Genomic DNA, 19825 nt, shown 5'->3' on the forward strand with positions numbered 1-19825 from the left:
CTCTAACCAGTGCTATTCTTGTGAGTTTAATGATGTATTATTGAGGCTGGATCCATGGTGGAGAGTCTTGAACGTCTGGGAGATAATTTTGACTTGGGCATCGTGCTGGGGCCCAGCTTGTCCATGATAGAGAACTTGGCAGGTTCACCTAACCCATCCTTCTAGGTGAAGTTATAACATCTAGCATCTTGAGAGATAATTATGAATCATTTCTTTATCATTTCCTCCAATACTGAACTGAAATAAGTGCCAGCAATGGAATCACAACCAAAGCACTGAGTAAATAAAGAGGGTTATCCTCAAGGCTTGTATAACTATAATCTTTGAAAAAAAGGCTTGGGGGGGTACCTTGTTTTGAGTTATTTAGTAGACGCAGGGCTCATCTGCACTTCTTGCTTGCTCCAATGCACAGATACCTCACTATCCATTGTCCTCATCCTGTTCTTGGCCCATCACAAACACAACCTCTACCTGTCTTTCCTCGCTCGGCTTCAGAAGTGTTCTTCCATTCCTGCCAGCATAAGCCATGCCAAGTGGCTTAGTCTTTGTCATAAAGTGGTCTGAATAAATGTAGGGGTGGGGACCTGTCCTGCTTTATTGGCTCCCTGAGGTTACTGTGGGTACATTCCCTCTGCCCCCTGACCCCAGCCACTGCAAAACAGGGTCATTTGCCCTTTGGCAGTGGGACAGTCAACATGTCTTTTGCTGTCAGTTTTCCCATCTCAATGGGATTGGAGAACTACCAGCAAAGGAGCCCCTGTCCCCTACTTCTCTCCTTTTTCTGCAACCCATGGATTCAGGAGCAGCAATGTAAAGAAAAGCAGGGGAAGCTGAAATTTTTGAGGTCAAGAGAACTGGAATAGACAGACAAGCTTACTCCCATGGAAGTTCCATTTCACCACAGGTGTGCTACCTACAAAGATTTTTTCCCTATCATTCAATTGGAGCGCCTATGCCATGGGGCCTTTTTATATAGGTATCCAATGTTCTGCCAGCAGATTATTGACACATATCAAGAATACCCCGTGAGTTTGACCCAAGTGCAAAAAAAGCTGCAGAGGGATTGGGCAGCTGTATCATAAGGAGAAAGGGGGTTGCGAAGTTGTATCATGAAGGTTTCCTACAATTTCAGTGCAACTGTCCTGAACTTGTCTAAAAGTCTATTGAATTGGGAATGGCTCTGCAGCTTGCACACCTGCAGGAAAAGGTGAGTATACCTGCTTCCCCTTCTCTCCCCCATTTCTGCCGCTTGTGGCAAGAATGGGTGGAGCAAAGGCAGGATTGGGCCTCATTTTTCCCCACTGTTCCTAGGGTATCAGGAAAAGTGGGGGTGAGAAGTGGGGGTGGGGATAAGTGACCTTTGGTGCCATATCTCTCATTCTACCTGTGATATCAGAAAACTTACAGGAGGCCTGTGGGTCTTTTGCTACCAGTAATTTTTACTAAAGGGGGCATTCCCAACCCTACTTCTCTCCCCAACACTCTCAGAGTGGACATCACTTCTCTGAGCTGGCATACTTTTAGCCCATCTCTTAACCTGGATAGAGTTTTAGTGCTGAATTTCATGGGATGTTGAGTATGAGTGAAAAATGAAAATGGATTACTGTGAGAGGGAATGGAACAGAGAACCCTAGAAAAGGCACTGCTGACTGGCAGAAATGTTGAATATTAAGAACTCCTGTTAAGAGGTATATTGCAGTATTCTGTAGCAAACCAAACTGTTCTATTTAAAACTAGCAAACAGAAGAGATCAGGGGAAACGAACTGCTTTTAACTTTTATTGCAAATCCTTTCCCTTGTAACCCAACCAGACTTGCTGTTTGGCACTGGAGAAGAGTAAATGTCAAAACTGTGAATTTTGGCTGACAAATGTCAAAACATCCCATTTCACATCAGCATTGTTCATGATTTGCTCCCTCTCCCAAACTGTACTCTGATTTGGTGCAATGTTTTTGCAAGTTTAATACTGAGGTGAAGCCAACCAATTAAAATGCTAATTCTAGGGAACAAATCACTTTCACAGTAGAATTGATAATATGTTCTAGGGTAAGTCTGACAGGCATTCCTACTTGGGAAAAGGACAACAGCTTGAAGAAAAGTAGGGTGCCTTCAACAGTCCCTTCCATGAATACTCTGAATGGCAACAACAGGGAATATAACAGGTACTAAAAGGACTCAGGATGACCTTTCTACCCGAAGATTAGGCAACTATCTCCTATCATGCTTCCCATTTGTATTGCTGCATTTATTTATTTATTTATTTATTTATTCATTCATTCATTCATTCATTCACACACACACACACACACACACACAATTTATAGGGCACCTGACTCCCAATAAGTCTTGTAGATCCTATGCCACAAAGGGCTTTATAGGTGATAACCATTATCTTAAATTGCACCTGGAAGCCAACCAGTAACTAGTGCAGCTTGCAGAGCAGTTGTGTCACATGGACATAACAAGGAATGCCCATCACTGTTTGTGCCAATGCACTCTGGACTAGCTGTAGCTTCCGAGCAGTCTTCAAGGGCAGCCCCATGTAAAGCACATTACAGTAATCCATTTGTGAGCTGACTAAGGTGAGTGACTGAAGTGCCTCTTGGTCCAGGAAAGGCTGCAACTGGTACACAGGCCCTCCTGGCCACAGCTGCTACCTGCTCTTTGAGCAGGTGCAGTGAATCCATAGTGACCCCCCAAATTGCACATCTGTCTTGAATGAGGAAGTACAATCCCATCTAAGACCAAAGATTGAAGATCCCCAGAGCCAGGGGTCTGGAATATCTACAGTCACTGGGTCTTGTCAGGATTTAACCTGAATCTGTTCCTCCCCATCCAAACCTGCACAGTCTTCAGATACTGGACGAGGACCTTGACTGAATCACTTGGTTGGCCTGAGACTGAGATGTATAATCTCAGATATCATCAGATATTTTTCTTATTTTCAACAGTATAGGCCTGAATTCTTTAATAAGAATAGTCAGCTTTGAACTGTACTCAATTAATCTTCTTTTCTCCACACAAACAGGATTTTTGAACAAACTACAGCACATTAGAAATCTTATTGTAGTGACTGGGCTATCACTTGGCTGATCTCAGTAAACAGCTCTGCAGCTACCATCTGTTAGCAGAACAATTCTTGCTACTGAATTACTTACTGACAAATCATCCCTACCCTTCCAGGGCACATTTTATTGTTTTTATCAATTATATGGATGCTTTTATGAATTCAGTTTTATTGCAGTGTTTTATTATATCTTATATTTTTACACTGAAGCTATCCTTAGGGTTATTTTATAAGCAGTTTAGAAATACTTTACAAATAAATAAAATAACTAATGTCCGGGGACACAAACACATAATTTAAAGAGACAGATCTTGAACCACAGTCAGTATTTCAGCCAAAGCTGGATGGAATAGAACTTGTTCTATTCTGGGCCAAGCAAACCAAACATTAAATGGCTTGAAAAAAAATTTTTTTGGATAGAAGAGAATCAGGAAAGAGGCCACAAAAGCTTATTTGGCATGTAAGAAGGAAATTTCAAACTCAAGTTTATACAGTAATATGCAAGCTTTGCAAAATAATAAAATGTTAATCACAAATTGGATTTAAAAAAACTGGATAAAGGTATTGTCTTTATGCATTTGTCTCATGGCAACTGTGATTATTTGAGAGAGGTGAAATGTACTAAATGGAGTTGTTAAACAGCAAGATTCTATGTTAAAGGAAGAAGATTTTAGGGCTGTTATTTCTCCCACCATTAGTTCTACTTGCTTTAGCTTTTATAGATTCTAGTACATACGCATATGCATATAGTATATGTAAGAAATAGTCACAGAAATGGAAGGCATAATATACAGAATGCTTGTCTTTCAACAAACATTCATTCCTCACACGAGACCACATACTATCGACGATCTTTCCACTGGCATTTGCTTATCTTAAGATTTCTCCATCTATTTCCCAATCTTTAGTAAGTATTCTCCTAAGGTACACAAACTCACCCCCTTCCTTTAATTTTTTGCCATTTATACATATGTATTTAATTTATAATTATAAATACATTATACAGTGGGGGGGGAAAGTATTTAGTCAGCCACCAATTGTGCAAGTTCTCCCACTTAAAAAGATGAGAGAGGCCTGTAATTTTCATCATAGGTATACCTCAACTATGAGAGACAAAATGAGAAAAAAAATCCAGAAAATCACATTGTCTGATTTTTAAATAATTTATTTGCAAATCATGGTGGAAAATAAGTATTTGGTCACCTACAAACAAGCAAGATGTCTGGCTCTCACAGACCTGTAACTACTTCTTTAAGAGGCTCCTCTGTCCTCCACTCGTTACCTGTAGTAATGGCACCTGTTTGACCTTGTTATCAGTATAAAAGACACCTGTCCACAACCTCAAACAGTCACACTCCAAACTCCACTATGGCCAAGACCAAAGAGCTGTTGAAGGACACCAGAAACAAAATTGTAGACCTGCACCAGGCTGGGAAGACTGAATCTGCAATAGGCAAGCAGCTTGGTGTGAAGAAATCAACTGTGGGAGCAATAATTAGAAAATGGAAGACATACAAGACCACTGATAATCTCCCTTGATCTGGGGCTCCACGCAAGATCTCATCCCGTGGGGTCAAAATGATCACAAGAATGGTGAGCAAAAATCCCAGAACCACATGGGGGGGCCTAGTGAATGACCTGCAGAGAGCTGGGACCAAAGTAACAAAGACTACCATCAGTAACACACTATGCTGCCAGGGACTCAAATCCTGCAGTGCCAGATGTGTCCCCCTGCTTAAGCCAGTACATGTCCGGGCCTGTCTGAAGTTTGCTAGAGAGCATTTGGATGATCCAGAAGAGGATTGGGAGAATGTCATATGGTCAGATGAAACCAAAGTAGAACATTTTGGTCTAAACTCAACTCATCGTGTTTGGAGGAGAGAGAATGCTGAGTTGCATTCAAAGACCACCATACCTACTGTGAAGCATGGGGGTGGAAACATCATGCTTTGGGGCTGTTTTTCTGCAAAGGGACCAGGATGACTGATCTGTGTAAAGGAAAGAATGAATGGGGCCATGTATCGTGAGATTTTGAGTGAATACCTCCTTCCATCAGCAAGGGCATTGAAGATGAAACGTGGCTGGGTCTTTCAGCATGACAATGATCCCAAACACACTGCCCGGGCAACGAAGGAGTGGCTTCGTAAGAAGCATTTCAAGGTCCTGGAGTGGCCTAGCCAGTCTCCAGATCTCAACCCCATGGAAAACCTTTGGAGGGAGTTGAAAGTCCGTGTTGCCCAGCGACAGCCCCCAAAACATCACTGCTCTAGAGGAGATCTGCATGGAGGAATGGGCCAAAATACCAGCAACAGTGTGTGAAAACCTTGTGAAGACTTACAGAAAATGTTTGACCTCTGTCATTGCCAACAAAGGATATATAACAAAGTATTGAGATGAACTTTTGATATTGACCAAATACTTATTTTCCACCATGATTTGCAAATAAATTCTTTAAAAATCAGACAGTGTGATTTTCTGGATTTTTTTCCCCCATTTTGTCTCTCATAGTTGAGGTATACCTATGATGAAAATTACAGGCCTCTCTCATCTTTTTAAGTGGGAGAACTTGCACAATTGGTGGCTGACTAAATACTTTTTTGCCCTACTGTATGTATGTATTTAATTTATACATAATTTATACATTCACTGTGTTTCCATATTAAATACAACTACTTTGGTGTTTTGATACATATCCTATGAAAATGTGCAGTCACAGTTTCTGAGATACTCATGACACCTAGATATGTGCCCAGTGCAGAGCTGAGATTGGAGGGAGGGATCTTCAGGATGGAGGCTAGGATCTGGCAATCAACTTCATTTATATGGCTCAAGGTTAACCTGTAACCCCAGTGAGTCTGATTTTAGATCGTGTTGGTGGATGCATCCGATAAGCAAAACACTGTCTGCCTCCTGAGTTACGGTTGATTTGGGCTTTGAATAAGGCCAAGGAAACAATTAGGCAATTAATTGGAGATATAGAATTACAAAATGAGCTGAGCTATATTACAAAGTTATCTTGACCACTGAGGAAAATACAGAGGTTCACACCTGCAAAATATTTGTATTCTCTCACCTACCCCCATTATAGATGGGCCTTTTCCAGGGCTTGGTTTAATGTTCATCCTGGAGGGCAGGTATCAGAATATTCTAGCATCACAGAGGCCATGCCCATGTGGTCAGGTGGGATTGAATCCATGGAACGCGTGTTTTCAAACTGTGCCTTTTTTTTCTCATTTACAACAAAAAGATAATCTTGTCTTTTTTAAAAAATCTGGGTCATACTGAATAATGTTATATTAGCTACCTTATACAGATAGACCTCGCTTAACGGCTGCCCTGTTTAGTGACCATTCAAAGTTATGATGGCACTGAAAAAGTAACTTTACAACCAGTCCTCGCACTTATGATCATTGCAGCTTCCCCACGGTCACATGATCAACATTCAGGCACATCGCAACCTGCAGGTGTTTATGACCATTGCAGCGTCCTGCGGTCATGATTGCCATTTGCATATTTTACAACCAACTTCGGATAAGCAGAGTCAATGGAGAAGCCAGAAGTAATATTCCAAGTTGTAGTCACGTGATGTCTTGCTTAACAACCCGTGGTGACTCGCTTAATGACCAAATGGGAAGTGACGATGTAAGTCCATCGCCATTATGGGATATTTTACTTAGCAACTGTGTTGCTTAGTGACGGAGTGATCCCAATTGGGGTAGCTAAGCGAGGACTATAGGTAATCCTCAGGTTATGATGGGAATTGGGACTGGAATTTCCATTGCTAAGTGACGTGGTCATAAAGTGTGACATCACATGACTGTACCGCTTAGCAACACTAATTCCAGCAGTCCCCATTGCCATTGTTGAGCAAGGACCATGTGGGTTGTTAAGCAAGGAGGTCACGTGACCACGATGTGGGAAAAGGTGCTGAAACCACATCCCAGGTAAGCAGGCTGGCAGACAAGTGCTATGGATGGGTAGGCAGGTACTATGGGCCGGTGCTACAAGGTACAGGTGGCTGGGCAGGTGCTGTGGGTGGGCACTACAGAATGCAGGCTGGCAGGTGGGCTCTGTGGAGTGGGGGTGAGTGGGTGCTGCAGGTGGACACATTGGAGTGAGGGTGGGCAGGCACTATGGAGTATGAGATCCCCATGCTGCCTGGGGACTCCTTGGGAGAAAAAGTGGTGGGAGCAGGAGTGACTTGTGGGAGTGACTTGCGACCTCCTGCTGGCTTCCCTATTGACTTTGCTTGTGGGAAGCTGACAGGAAAGGTCACAAATAGTGATCATGTGATTGTGGGATGCTGCAACTGTCATAATTGTGAGCTGGTTGCCAAGTGCCTGAATCGTGATCATGTGATCACGGGGACACTGTGACAGTTGCAACTTTGAGGACTGGTCATAAGTGCTTATTCAGCACCTTCATAACTCTGAATGGTCACTGAACAAGTGGTCATAACCCGAGTACCACCTGTACCTGTAGAGGATATAAATCCCAAGTTACCTGCTTTGTAGCGAAATTCTGCTACTCAGTGACAAGGATGAGCTATAAGATGGTCACCATCATGGGACAGAATGACTATCTGCAGAGATAACCTTGTTTATATACAAAAATTAACTGAATGTTCTATTATGTATTAGGCTTTATTTATCATACTGGATTTCTGGTCAATGACCATAATAACATTTTCATCCAATTTACTTAACGTTCACTGCAAATAATTCTGGTTCTCAGCCAACAATATGGCATCATCTGCATACAAAAGTGTATAGTTCACACCTCTACCAACACACTTCTAACATTGCTATAAGCATTCCTTATACACTTATCCTAAATACATGAAACAATCAAGGGCATATCCCACATCCTTGTCTTATTCCTTGCTCAGTCTTCAACCGTTTACTGGAATTCCATCAATTCTTATGCCTGGCTGCCAGCATAGATGGCAATGTGCTGAACTTACAACTTTGATCATTCTTGAGTTATGTGGCAATCTCTTTGTTTGATAGCTTAATCGGTAAAAGAGAACTTCTATCTTTTTCTGTTTCAATTACTTTAGTGCTTTTCACTTGATTTACTATGTTTCTGAAACTGAGAACAGAGAAAACAAATATGTCCTCCTGCTCCACCTATCCCCCTTGCCCTGCTTGGTTTAAGGACAGCAGTCTACCATACTGGCAAAAGATTAGACAAAGGTTTTGACTGAATTTAGGTCAGACCCAAAGAAAAAGAAAACCTAGCTGAGCTTCTGGTAAGTTTAAGAGCGGTCTGCCAGTATATATAAGTGACTAAATGTATGCAAATTAAAAATTTAAGTGCATAACTTGAATTAGAAGTTTCAAGATTTGAATCAGTAATCTGATGCTTTAGATTAAAAAATGGCAGAGTTGAAAACTCTGGTGTCTTGTTCATATGAAACTAGCTTAAACATTCTTAGAAACAATATGCTATAAATGGAGGAAAAAATTGAAATAACAATCTGCAAGATGAAGTAACTTCCTTAGTAGAACTAATTATAGTTCTACTGTAAGGTGATCATAGGTCCCAGTTTGCCTGGACAGACCAGGCGTCCCATCTGGTGTAGCATTTGTCCTGGACACAAGTGACTAGAGAGAGCTCACAATTATGACAGTTCCAGCGTTCCACAATCACATGATCACTATTTGTGACCTTTCCTGTCAGCTTCCCACAAGCAAAGTCAATAGGGAAGCCAGCAGGAGGTCATAAGTCGCTCCCACAAGTCACTCCTGCTCCCACCACTTTTTCTCCCAAGGAGTCCCCAGGCAGCATGGGGATCTCATACTCCATAGTGCCTGCCCACTCTCACTCCAATGTGTCCACCTGCAGCACCCACTCACCCCCACTCCAGGTCTTGGATGGTGTTTGGTCTCGGTATTTGATGTTGCTTCCCTTACCAGCCACTTGGTGTGCCAGCCAGTTGTTCTGTGGCCCATGCTGTGGCCTGTGAGATGCAGGAAGCTGCCACGCTGCCAGTTGGATGGGTCAGTGGGAATTTTAATTATTTTTAGTGGCCCCTTTCACTCTCAGAACTGTTCTGGTTTGGATGATAAAGTATATGGTCACTCTAGCTTTAGTAGAAATTATATACAAGCATTCCGTATAACTGAAGAGCAAATCAACCCACAGTGGCTTTCATGAAGAAATGAATACATGAATGTTAGGGGCTTCTTGGAGCCTGAAGTAGATAACAGTTTGCAAAATTTATTTGCTGTTTTTATTTTAAACCACCCAGAGTCACTTCCTCGTGAGATGGGCAGTGTCTAAATTTGAAATAAAAATAAATAAAACAAAACAAAACACTGTTAGCCTGGAACATCTGCACAGTCATCCTGTCTTGTTAGCAAGAGAATTAAGAAATCACCATCCTAGTGAACTTAGAGATAATTTGCTAAAGTGACATATCCAGTTATCAAGAAATCTGTAACCTTTTCCCTAACCTTTCAATAAATCTGATTAAAGATGACTTTGGGAGACTCTTGTTTTCTGTTGCTAAGGGTGTATAGTAATTGAATTATATAATGCAAGCATTGGGAGTGAAGGGAAATATACAATAAACAACTGGCCTCTTGACTGAAACAGTGATAACAAATAATTAGAAATTAGGGATTAGAAAAAGGATACTGACTATGATCTGGTTCAATGATCAGTTATTTATCTATCCATCCATCCATCCATCCATCCATCCATCCATCCATCCATCCATCCAATTTGTCATGCCCATCTCGTGAAATGACTTTGGGCGGTTTACAACAAGATAAAAATACATTTAAATACAACATAAAAGCAATCCTAAAAATAAACTAATATACTTATTCACATGGAAGAATGATATGCATTTTGCACTTATTTTTATTTCCGATCTGTTACTTAGTTGGCCCTCTGCCCAAAAAACCCTTATCTCACCAGAAAACATTTTACTCGACAACTAGAAAGCACCAAAAGAGAGACATATTTTGTTCTCATGAGCAGGGGCCTCCCTTCTTTGATTTCTATACTGGTACAGAGGAAAGATGAAGAACTACATTCCATCCCTCTGACTGCTTGCTCATTCCTATGCATTCCTTGGACAACTGTGGTTCTTAGATTAGTGCTTAACATTCTTGATTTTTAAAAAAGAAAAAGGCCAAAGAAAAAGGCCTCACCATACCTGCAGAAATATAAATTTGTGTATATAACACAAAGAAAATTATTAAATACAGCCCATTGATTTTGAAGTCTAAGAGAATGTTTCAGTCCTTTCAAAAATTCAAGGATAAACCAAGATGAAAGTTCAAACTTTCATTTTAGCAGTGAATCACTACACAAGTTAGTTTTTAAAAAAATCTTTGTTTTTCTAACTGTACATCAATAATGGTTTATCAGACATATTTACAATGAGCTGTGCCTACCCCAAAGCAGCAGTATAGAAATAAATGCAATTAAAAATCCATTGAATTCTAGTGGGGGTAACCAGATAATGTTGCAGTCACCTCTTGCCCAATTTCATGGTTGAAGAAGTGATACTGGGTACAACTGCACCACCAAGAAAGTTTTCAGCTAACCTCTGCTTGCAAGAAGTTCAACTATATACCTCCTTGCTAGTGGTTCACATTCACTAAAGACATAAGATGCCCATGAGGAAATTGCTAGGCTCCCTGAACTTGATTCTTTCAAAGAAATATATTTTTTAGAAAAACGTATGAGAAATTGGTCTACTACAGTGTATCATATTTATTTACAAGGGTTCATAAAAAGATGAATAGTTTTGTTTGGACATGTACATACCTGTTCTCCTACCTCCAAGGTGAAGCTGAGTGATCTACAGCATCCTGGAGGCTAGAAAGGATGGTAAATGTACTACTTTGCTTTCTGATAAATGCATATTGTTTTAAACTGTCAGGTAGCAACTTTGTGAAGAGGTTACACAACCTCTTCATGTTGTACCTCATTTGTGTATCATCCTGGGAGGAACTCCTCATAGTTCCCCACTTCCAGGAAGTGAAAGGGACTGAAGCCAGGAGGCACTGATTTTCAGTGGCACTGCTTCAGAACAGACTTTCCACAGAGTTCAGAGTGGCCCCCTTCTTGATGGCTTTCAGGAGGATGTTAAAGATGCAACTGTTTCAAAGGGTTTTCTAGTCTGTTAAATGAACTTTGCCCTCTTTTATTGTAAAGTTTTCACTGTTGGTATTTATATTGCCAAACTTTGGTTGGTTTTACGACATATTTGGTTTTCATTAGGAAAAAAAAAACACTGTATGTTTTAATGTCTTCATATTGTGAGGTTACCAGATTCTGGCTGGATTTAATAGGTGAATGTTCTGGAAGGATTAAGAAATGTTCTCAAAATTTTAAATAGACCCACTGACTCAGAAACATTGCTTGCCTCTGGCAGTGAAAACTGAATGTAATTCATCAATGATAAGGTTGTTACTTTAAAGAATATGTTCATGTACACAAAAAGGGGAGACTTGAACCTACACCTGCAAGTGATTTCTGATCTTCCAACTTAAGAATTTACCCCCATCTTAAAAAATTAAAAATAGACATGAGTTCAAGCAGTGATTGTCTCAGAATTACTGATTTTGAAACGGCTGTTAGCCACATTGGTTGAAGAATTATGGGAATGGCAATCTGGTGCTCTTGGAAAGGGTCATGAGCTGGAAAAAGTTGTTGTAGGCAGAAGCTATGACTTTGTGTTGAGCTTTTAAGGGAACTGCAAAAACATTAGTAACACACAACTGACAGCAGACTACACGTTCGAGGGGTGCCTTGAAATTTCATCCCACCATGATATTGGATACTTCAACAATTCAACGTTCCTTAGAATAGGAAGCCTTTGCGTGTCTAATTTTCAAAAGCATAGCAAAAGAGTCTAGAAACAGGGTGACTGACCACATATGAAGTGTTCGAGCTGTCAACCCTTTGAGGCAGGCCAGGTTAGGAAACAGACAGCCCCAGGATTACTGTACAGTAAGGTTACTTCATTGTTGGAATAGAAACTCAAAAGCCTGACAGTGTTTCCCTCTGCCCGTCTTATACCAAACTGACTCAAGGCAGGATTATTTTCAGTTTCTTTCTCACACCTTCTCCTTTCTCAGGACTTTGTCTCTTATTTTGCCCTAACTGTTCTTGCATCCATTCTTCAAGGTTATGCACACATTCCTCTGCACAGTAATAATATAATGTGGACCATCCTAAAAACATCATACTGGGAGCTGAATGGCAATATAGACAATATAATGACTGTAATACTAAAGTACTTCTCCAATTTTAATCCAGGGAAAAAACCAGCCTGTTACTAATAGTTTATAAACTACTGAAAACGTAGCATATGCCACTGTCTAAAAAACTGCTTGGCAGATACTAGAGTTTGTTATAATACCTCATCATCTGATTTCCATTTAATAACCATAAAAAATGAAAATGGGAGCAACTAGCAGAATGAAAACTATTTTAAAGAGCCACTGGCACTGTGGCTGCCTCTAGAATAAATCAATGCAAGTCTTCAAAATGCAGCCAAACTACAAGTCAGAGATAGTGTGAATTTTATTTTCCAAATAAAAGTAACTGACTGCATTATGTACATGAAGTTGCATAATGTGGAATTAAATCTCTGGCAGGTAAAATGAGAAGCCAATGCTCTTCCCATTGGCAGGATAAGCATAAAACCAAAAAAAAACACCTTCCTTCTGCCAGCTTGCTTCCACTCCAATTTGTTTAAAATTCTTTAAGCCTGTTCAAAAGACACATGATTAAAGGTCTTATCTTTCTCTTTTCTCTGCCAAAAGTTACCAACAACTTCATGGCCAAGTTAAACTTTCTTGAATTTAACTCAAGATTTTAAATCATGAGTCAGAACTGGATTGGTTTTGGCCAGCATTTCCTCCATCCCCTAAATGAGTCAGAAGGAGAGGTAAGATAAAGAGAACCCAGTCTATTTGCGTCTAAAAAGTTGTTCATCTATATGCTCCTGTTCAAATCACTTTCTTTTTTCCACCTACCTTCTTCCCCCCAGAATTCTGCATTTAAACATCTAGAAGTGAAACCATTTCTCTAAAGAACAAAGTCAAGTCGACAGCAGAGTGATTGCCACGCAGACAGCTGTCCTCCCACAGAAGTGACACCCTATGCCTTATCCATGTAATCATTAAATCCCTGGCTGGGCCCTGTTTGATAGGGATCTGGAAAGCACACTGAAATCCCTTTAGTGGCCTTGTGTTCTCAAGAGATAAAATTTAAAAACTTCTCATCAGCCTTGCCAGGCATTCTTTAGAAAGAGAAAACCCCTTGTCATTGGGTCACTGGCTGCTTCTGTTCTCCTTGATGCAATGCCTTCTGGAAAACATGCTTCTGTTGGAATTTTCCATGTAGTAGCCAGCAATTCATGGTCATGTAGGAACCCCATGGACCAAAAACATGTTTATGTAGGCACAGAATTTGATTCTATAAGGAGCTGGGTTATCAAGAGAATTTCCAGCTCCATTCAGTGTAGTAGACAATAGATTGGCCATTCAATAGGGACAATGTACATTTAAGGCTTGGATATTAGGAGTAGACAGGATTTCCAAAGGGCAGAGATTGCTTTAATGCTCTCTGGAATAGTCTTCTCCTCACTGCTGCTCTTCAGCTGTGTTGACTCACAGCCCCCATCATCCCTAGCTAGTTTGGCCAGTTGCTGTTCTAATGGGAAGGTGAAAGAAGTATTAGGCAAATACATCTGAAGGTCCAGAAGTGGAGAAAGGCTGCTCTCCTCCTTTGGTGCCATTCTAAAAGTCATACTATGCCCTTATACTGCCACCTGAGATTTCCCATCTGCCAAAATAATGTTCTTAGAAATTACTGAAAAATATCTGTTTAAATTACTTAAGCATCTGTAAATGTTTAAACTGATTATCATGAAAACTGTCGGAGAGAGAGAGAAAGAGGACAATTGTCTGATACACTGTTGTTAACAGGCATGCATACCTATATACTGATCAAGCAATTTCCTTTGAGGGTAAACACAGAATATTGTTAATGGATAAGAAAAATACACATTCAAGACAGCCTTTACCTTTAACAAGGAATGGCCACTCTTTTTAATTCTAGGTCTAAGCTTTTATACTTCCTTAAGTATTTCAAAAAAGCATTTCTAGCAATAAGGACGACATATTTATGTTTGATCAATTAATTCAGTTAAGAATATAATGATGAAATGGAAGTTTGCTGCCCTTATATTATAAGACACAAAAACAGAGCATTGCATTACATTGCTATATACACTCTGTGGATTCTTCGGGAGAACAAGGTCAGGCATACTAGCTACACAGACACTGCGTGCCCCTGGAAAAACTCACTGGTTATCCTATCCCTGCATCTAACCTGGGCTTGAAGTATCTCCAGGAAATATAAGTGTCCTCCCTGCTGTTAATGTATTGGTCCCAAGTCACATTTTAAAAACCTACTGAAAGCATCTTGAATCACTTTCAGTCAGGTAGCCTTAAAGACATTTAAAGAAGATGCTTCGTCAACTCCGTCCTACAGATTTGCTCTTTGAATTTGATTTCAAAATCAATCTTCTTTTAGAAAACAATGCAGCATATATGGGGAGGTCTCTCCAAATTTAACATTTGCAACAGTTCAGCATGATGTGTTGGACTGAGAGAGTATGACTAGCCCAAAGTCACCAGTAACCTCTGTAATTGAGCGGGAACTTGAACCTGATCCACCTCCAATGCCTTAACCACTATACCACACTGGCAGTCAGTACTGTATATGTGATATTTAAAGTAAAACAGTACATTTATGGAGCCACTTGTTGATAAAAGCCGTGAGGCTTCCTTTCTTGGCAGTTACCAACTTGACAATCTCTTTGTACTGCTAGGTTATTTTGATTAATGAAGGGATCAGATATTGCAGGAGGAGAGCCGTGTTAGTATATGGTAGCCCAATATGAGAAGGAGGCTAATAGCATCTTTTCAGATTAACAAATTTTATTAAGAGGCATAAGCGTTTGTAAGCTGTAACTCTCTTCATCACATGCAATATGATGAAAGGGTGATAATACAAGCAGTTTTTCACCCAATTGATCAGCAGTACCCTTCTGCCTCATTCCAATTTAAATCTGACATCAATCTAGCCACTCCACTGCATCTGATGAAGTGAGCTATAGTTCACAAACCTTATGCCTTAATAAAATGAGAAGACCTTAGTCTGAAAAGGGGCTACTAGATCCCTTCTTATTGAAGGGATCAGAGACAACACAAGACTTATCCAATTTAATTAATAATGGTTGATTCAGCACTTTGTACTAACCACTTGGTTTCTTTAACCATGGTTTGTTGAAATATCTGCAATTAGGTACATTCACATTCTATAACAAATCAAAACTAAAAAAAACCAGATAATAGGTTAGCGTGATGTATGCACTTACCAGTATTTCTTAATATCTTGCATTGAAAGAGGACAAGTCAATCATAATTAATACATTTTTCATCTATTATCACCACTACCTGCTCTCTGCTTTTCCTCCATTGGGGTTTCAGCTGTAAGCTGACAACTATGTTTCTGACTGCTGGTTTTCTTATATATACATATGTGCACACCTCTACAAAAGAGTATGAATTTTAAGATACAAGAAAAACAACAACAAAGCAGCAGTAAAACAGCATAAAAAGAATCATTTGTCATTGAAATGTAAGAACATTGGAAACAGACTATTCCAGCTAGGTTGCTATTATCTATGGATATGCCAACCTAGACTGTGTAGGGATTACAGGAGATGTGATCCAACAAATCTAGAGGCACTAGATAAGAGAACCTTAGTCTATGCTAATTAGCAGTGACCTTTTGTTGACTTGCATCTTTCATAGCCATACCTGGACATAACCAGAGTTTGATCATGGAAGTACACTGCACTCAAAAGGCCCACCACACATCTATGGGCTCTTCTCTGTAGAGCTGCTGTCACCCTCTTGAGTCTGGATACATGCACAAGCAAATTGTTCAAGTTGAGTGTTTCAAGCAACTGCCTTCAAGAAAGATTCATGAACACCAGACCCCTGTTGGCAGCATGCCAGCTCAACAGTCTGCGAAAGAGCTAAAGATATGGATTCCTCCCCATGCAATACTTTTTCTACTTGACTTATGACAGTCAAGTCATATCTGAAGAGCAACTCTGGGGAATCAAATGGAAACATTTCCCAACAAACTATTTTAAGTATCTGCTGCCCTCCAGAGGAAAAAAACTGTTAAATTCTAGAACTAACACTGTATCTATTTCACATGGTTTTACACTCTTGTTTCACAAAAAATTATCTGAGTTTTAGGGAAGGACAATAATCATTTCGACTTCAAAGGCAGAGACCTAAATTCCTCTCACCTTGCCTGTGAATCTCACTAATGCCCATGAACCTTTTATTTTCTGCTAAAGGATAAAAGGAGAGAGATCTTAAGTATGTCCCCCAAATTATATGAAAGATCTGAGAGATAAAAGTACAATAAAGCACAAGCAACTCTCTCACTCAACTGGTCAGCAATCCCACAAAAACAGTGAAAGGATTTGAATGGGGGATAGGAGATCCAGGTGTCTTCCCCTAAGAACAAAAGCACACCCTTGTGTGGCTGGAAAACTGTACTCAAAATTCACAGGAGAAAAAAGTAGCTATTTCAGTGACACCTCTTCACTGTCACAAATGACTATGGATTAGACCTGTGATCTGTGAAGTCAAAGTATAAAGCCACTCAAAGGTTCAGTGCAGCTGCCTTAAGGCCCTCCAAGGCTCTTCCAGCAAAACAACTGCCAGGCTCTATTGGTCTTATTGCTTGATACCAGTTGCTTTATATCTCTATTTATTCCATGTCATTTTGAATTGTTGCGTTGTTAAGAAGATAAGAATTGTCATTCTGCTGGATCTGTTCAACATTCTGTTGCTACAACATCAAACCAGATATTTCTATAAGCACAGAATCTCCCTCATATTTATTTCATAATAGCTGATATTCAGAGGTACAGTAGTCCCAACCTTGGTTTTCATACAACTTACTTTATCAAATCCTCCTTTAAAATTATTAAGGCGCAGCCACCATTGTATGTCCAATGTTAAAAAATTATTTTTCTGCTGCGCAAAGACCTACTGTTCTGAGACCATTACTCATTACTGTCAGTGGATAATCCGCAGCAAGAAGAAAACTTACCTCTGTCTGCCTTCTGTATGAAATGACCAATTTTAGACAGTTCTACCTCCCTTCCAAGTCATTATTTTACTAAATAAAACACTACAAATGTTTCATTATCTTTTTAAAAATTGTTGCAGCCATTAGATTTGTTTTAGGTATCTGGTTTTCCAGCTCTACTAGATACAGATGTAGACATATTTAGTGGTATGATGGAGAAAAGTATTTTTCGAGCTGAATGCATCATGGATAAATACAAAGGCTTTACAATACTGGGGATTTTTCTTCTCAGTTTTCTTCCTAAAGATCTTTAACTTGAGATTCATCATTCCTGAACACTGGGACAAAGTTCCAGGGCTTGGCTATCCATAACCACAATATTTTTATCCTGGTCTGCATCAATCTATATCTGGAATTAGGAATATATTTTTTTTTGCTAAAAAAGTGTTTCACTTTACACTTACTTATAATGAACCATATTGTTATTTATTGTCCTTTCCCCCAGTTTAGACTTTGTTGGGATTCTTCAGAATTTATTTCTGTTTTACACCTTAATTAATTAGGTATCATTAGCAAACTGGACCACATCACTACTCACCACCAACTCCAAATCACTTACCAACTACTTAAAAACACAACCCTCCCTTTTTAAAAATTTTCCTCAACCATGGAAATGAGTACATTTTACCTATTTATACTTTACTACCTGTACTTCAGTCTATTATTGTTCCATGAAGTTACCTACAGATATATTCCAGGAAGGCTACATTTATTCAGAAGCATTTGGTGAAGGACTTAACCAAAACCTCTTAGAAGGGTTTACTGGATTATTCCCATTCATATCACACTCAATGAACTCTAGAAAGCTGGTTTGCCTTACCTCTGCAAAACCTATATTGATCCTTCTTCTATAGATTTTATTATAGTTAATAAAACTAATACTGCTTTCTACCAATTTACCCAAGACAGAACTCATTCAAGATGATCTTTAATTAATTCAATTTCCCCTTGGTCTTATTTTAAAATGGGCAATACGTTGGCCACTTTTTAATTGTTGAGGCCAATGCTAGTAGCAAGTTCCATATTTCTGTTAGATTATCATCATAAGATCTCTTGGGTAGTTGCTATCCTGACCTAATTATTTCACAATTTTTATCTGCTGATAATCCATAAAACTTTATCTCTTTTTCCCCAACTCTTGCCTTGATTCTCATTCTCCCTCCTTGAATAAACAATGGTACAGACAAGGGAAAGCGAATTAGTCAGCAGGAACAGACACATTCAGTCAGTTTCTGTGCAAGCTCTTGATCCTTCTTTAGTAGTCTTTTGGTCAATTACCAGTACAACAGCTTCCACAGTTAAGCACTGTTATCACTGTTGGTCTTTATGTTAATGTTTTTAGCAATATATTTCTTTAATATTTTAAACAGCACCAGAAAATTTTTAAGACACCAGAGGAATTTTCATTGTGGACATCCATATGATGCAACTCTCAGGTACAACAAACAAACTAACATACAAAACTAATCAATACACCAACATATCTGCTGCATAAGGTACCTACCTGACTGCCTCTGCCACACTGTTAGAAGTATGACCTGATAAAGCATCATGCAAATTACGGATAAAGTAATCTCTGTATTCTTCTGGAAGAGCCATGAATGTTCCACCCATCACAATGAATTCCACTTTGTCTATGCTGTGGCCCAGCTGCTTCAGCTGTAAAAATAAGATCAGCCTTCTTCTGAACCATGCCAAAATCTACTACATATTTTTAAGTATGATCACCAGAACACTATAAAATATTTCAAGTGAGGTTACTTCACAGATTTATATAAAACAAGCATTATGGTATTAGCAATTTTATTTTAGACTCCTTATTGAATGGCCTTCAACATCAAGCAACATACTGGCTTTACTTGGAACTATCCATCTAACTCCCAAGCCCGTCTTGTTTGGAATTGTCTTCCCTGGAGTTCTGCTAATGCCTGTGTCTATGTGCCTCTCCTTAATCTCTAATCATTAATGGTCCAGGATATACCAGGAGTATGGAGGGATACGGTAGAATATTTAGAGTACTCTTGCCTTCCCCATCCCAAGGATTTCTTAAAGATAATATATATATATAATGAATAGTATTTGGAAATTTGTAGAAAAAGACTACTACTCAGCCTCCCGAGAGTTGTTGGCAGGTAATATAAATAATCTTTGGCTAAAAAAATAAATGGTCTGACTCAGTATAAGGCAGCTTTTTGAATTCCTTATGAAACAATATGGTGGATCACATTTAACATCTGGCACAAGAGCTCTGCTGTTGGGCTTGCAGGTCACCATTCAAGAAGTTGATGTGGACCTATGAAGTCCAGGCAATGTAGGACATACAGGATCTCTTTCCCTCTCAAAGAGGTTGTAATCTTCTCAATGAAAAAGGTTCAGAGTTTGGTGGCAATTTTTAATCTAGCCCTGATCTTTGGACAAATGATTTGCTGCAGTGGCTGAGAGTAATTGTTCCTTTTGCTATATAAACTGAATCCACTATTTCTTGGACAGTCAGGAACTTGTAGTAAATTCATGCTGTTATAACTTCCAATTTTGACTAAT

The 19825-nt window shown here is 39.5% G+C and overlaps 1 protein-coding gene across 2 annotated transcripts in view; it reads right to left on the reverse strand.

Annotated features, from left to right (window-relative positions):
• Positions 1-19825, reverse strand: part of ELP3 (elongator acetyltransferase complex subunit 3) — a 97354-nt gene that overhangs the window by 66919 nt on the left and 10610 nt on the right. For both annotated transcript variants that reach the window (XR_015798151.1, XM_007435118.4), the window contains exon 7: positions 18789-18943. Coding sequence is in view for 1 of the 2 variants with exons in the window: in XM_007435118.4 (XP_007435180.1) it covers positions 18789-18943 (155 nt within the window). In the remaining variant the exon portion in view is untranslated. The remainder of the gene's footprint in view (positions 1-18788; positions 18944-19825) is intronic.

The sequence above is a fragment of the Python bivittatus genome, unplaced genomic scaffold, assembly GCF_059951505.1.
Source record: "Python bivittatus isolate LINGU-HERP-01145 unplaced genomic scaffold, Pbiv_v1 ctg000690_np1212, whole genome shotgun sequence".
Lineage (NCBI taxonomy): Eukaryota > Metazoa > Chordata > Lepidosauria > Squamata > Pythonidae > Python > Python bivittatus.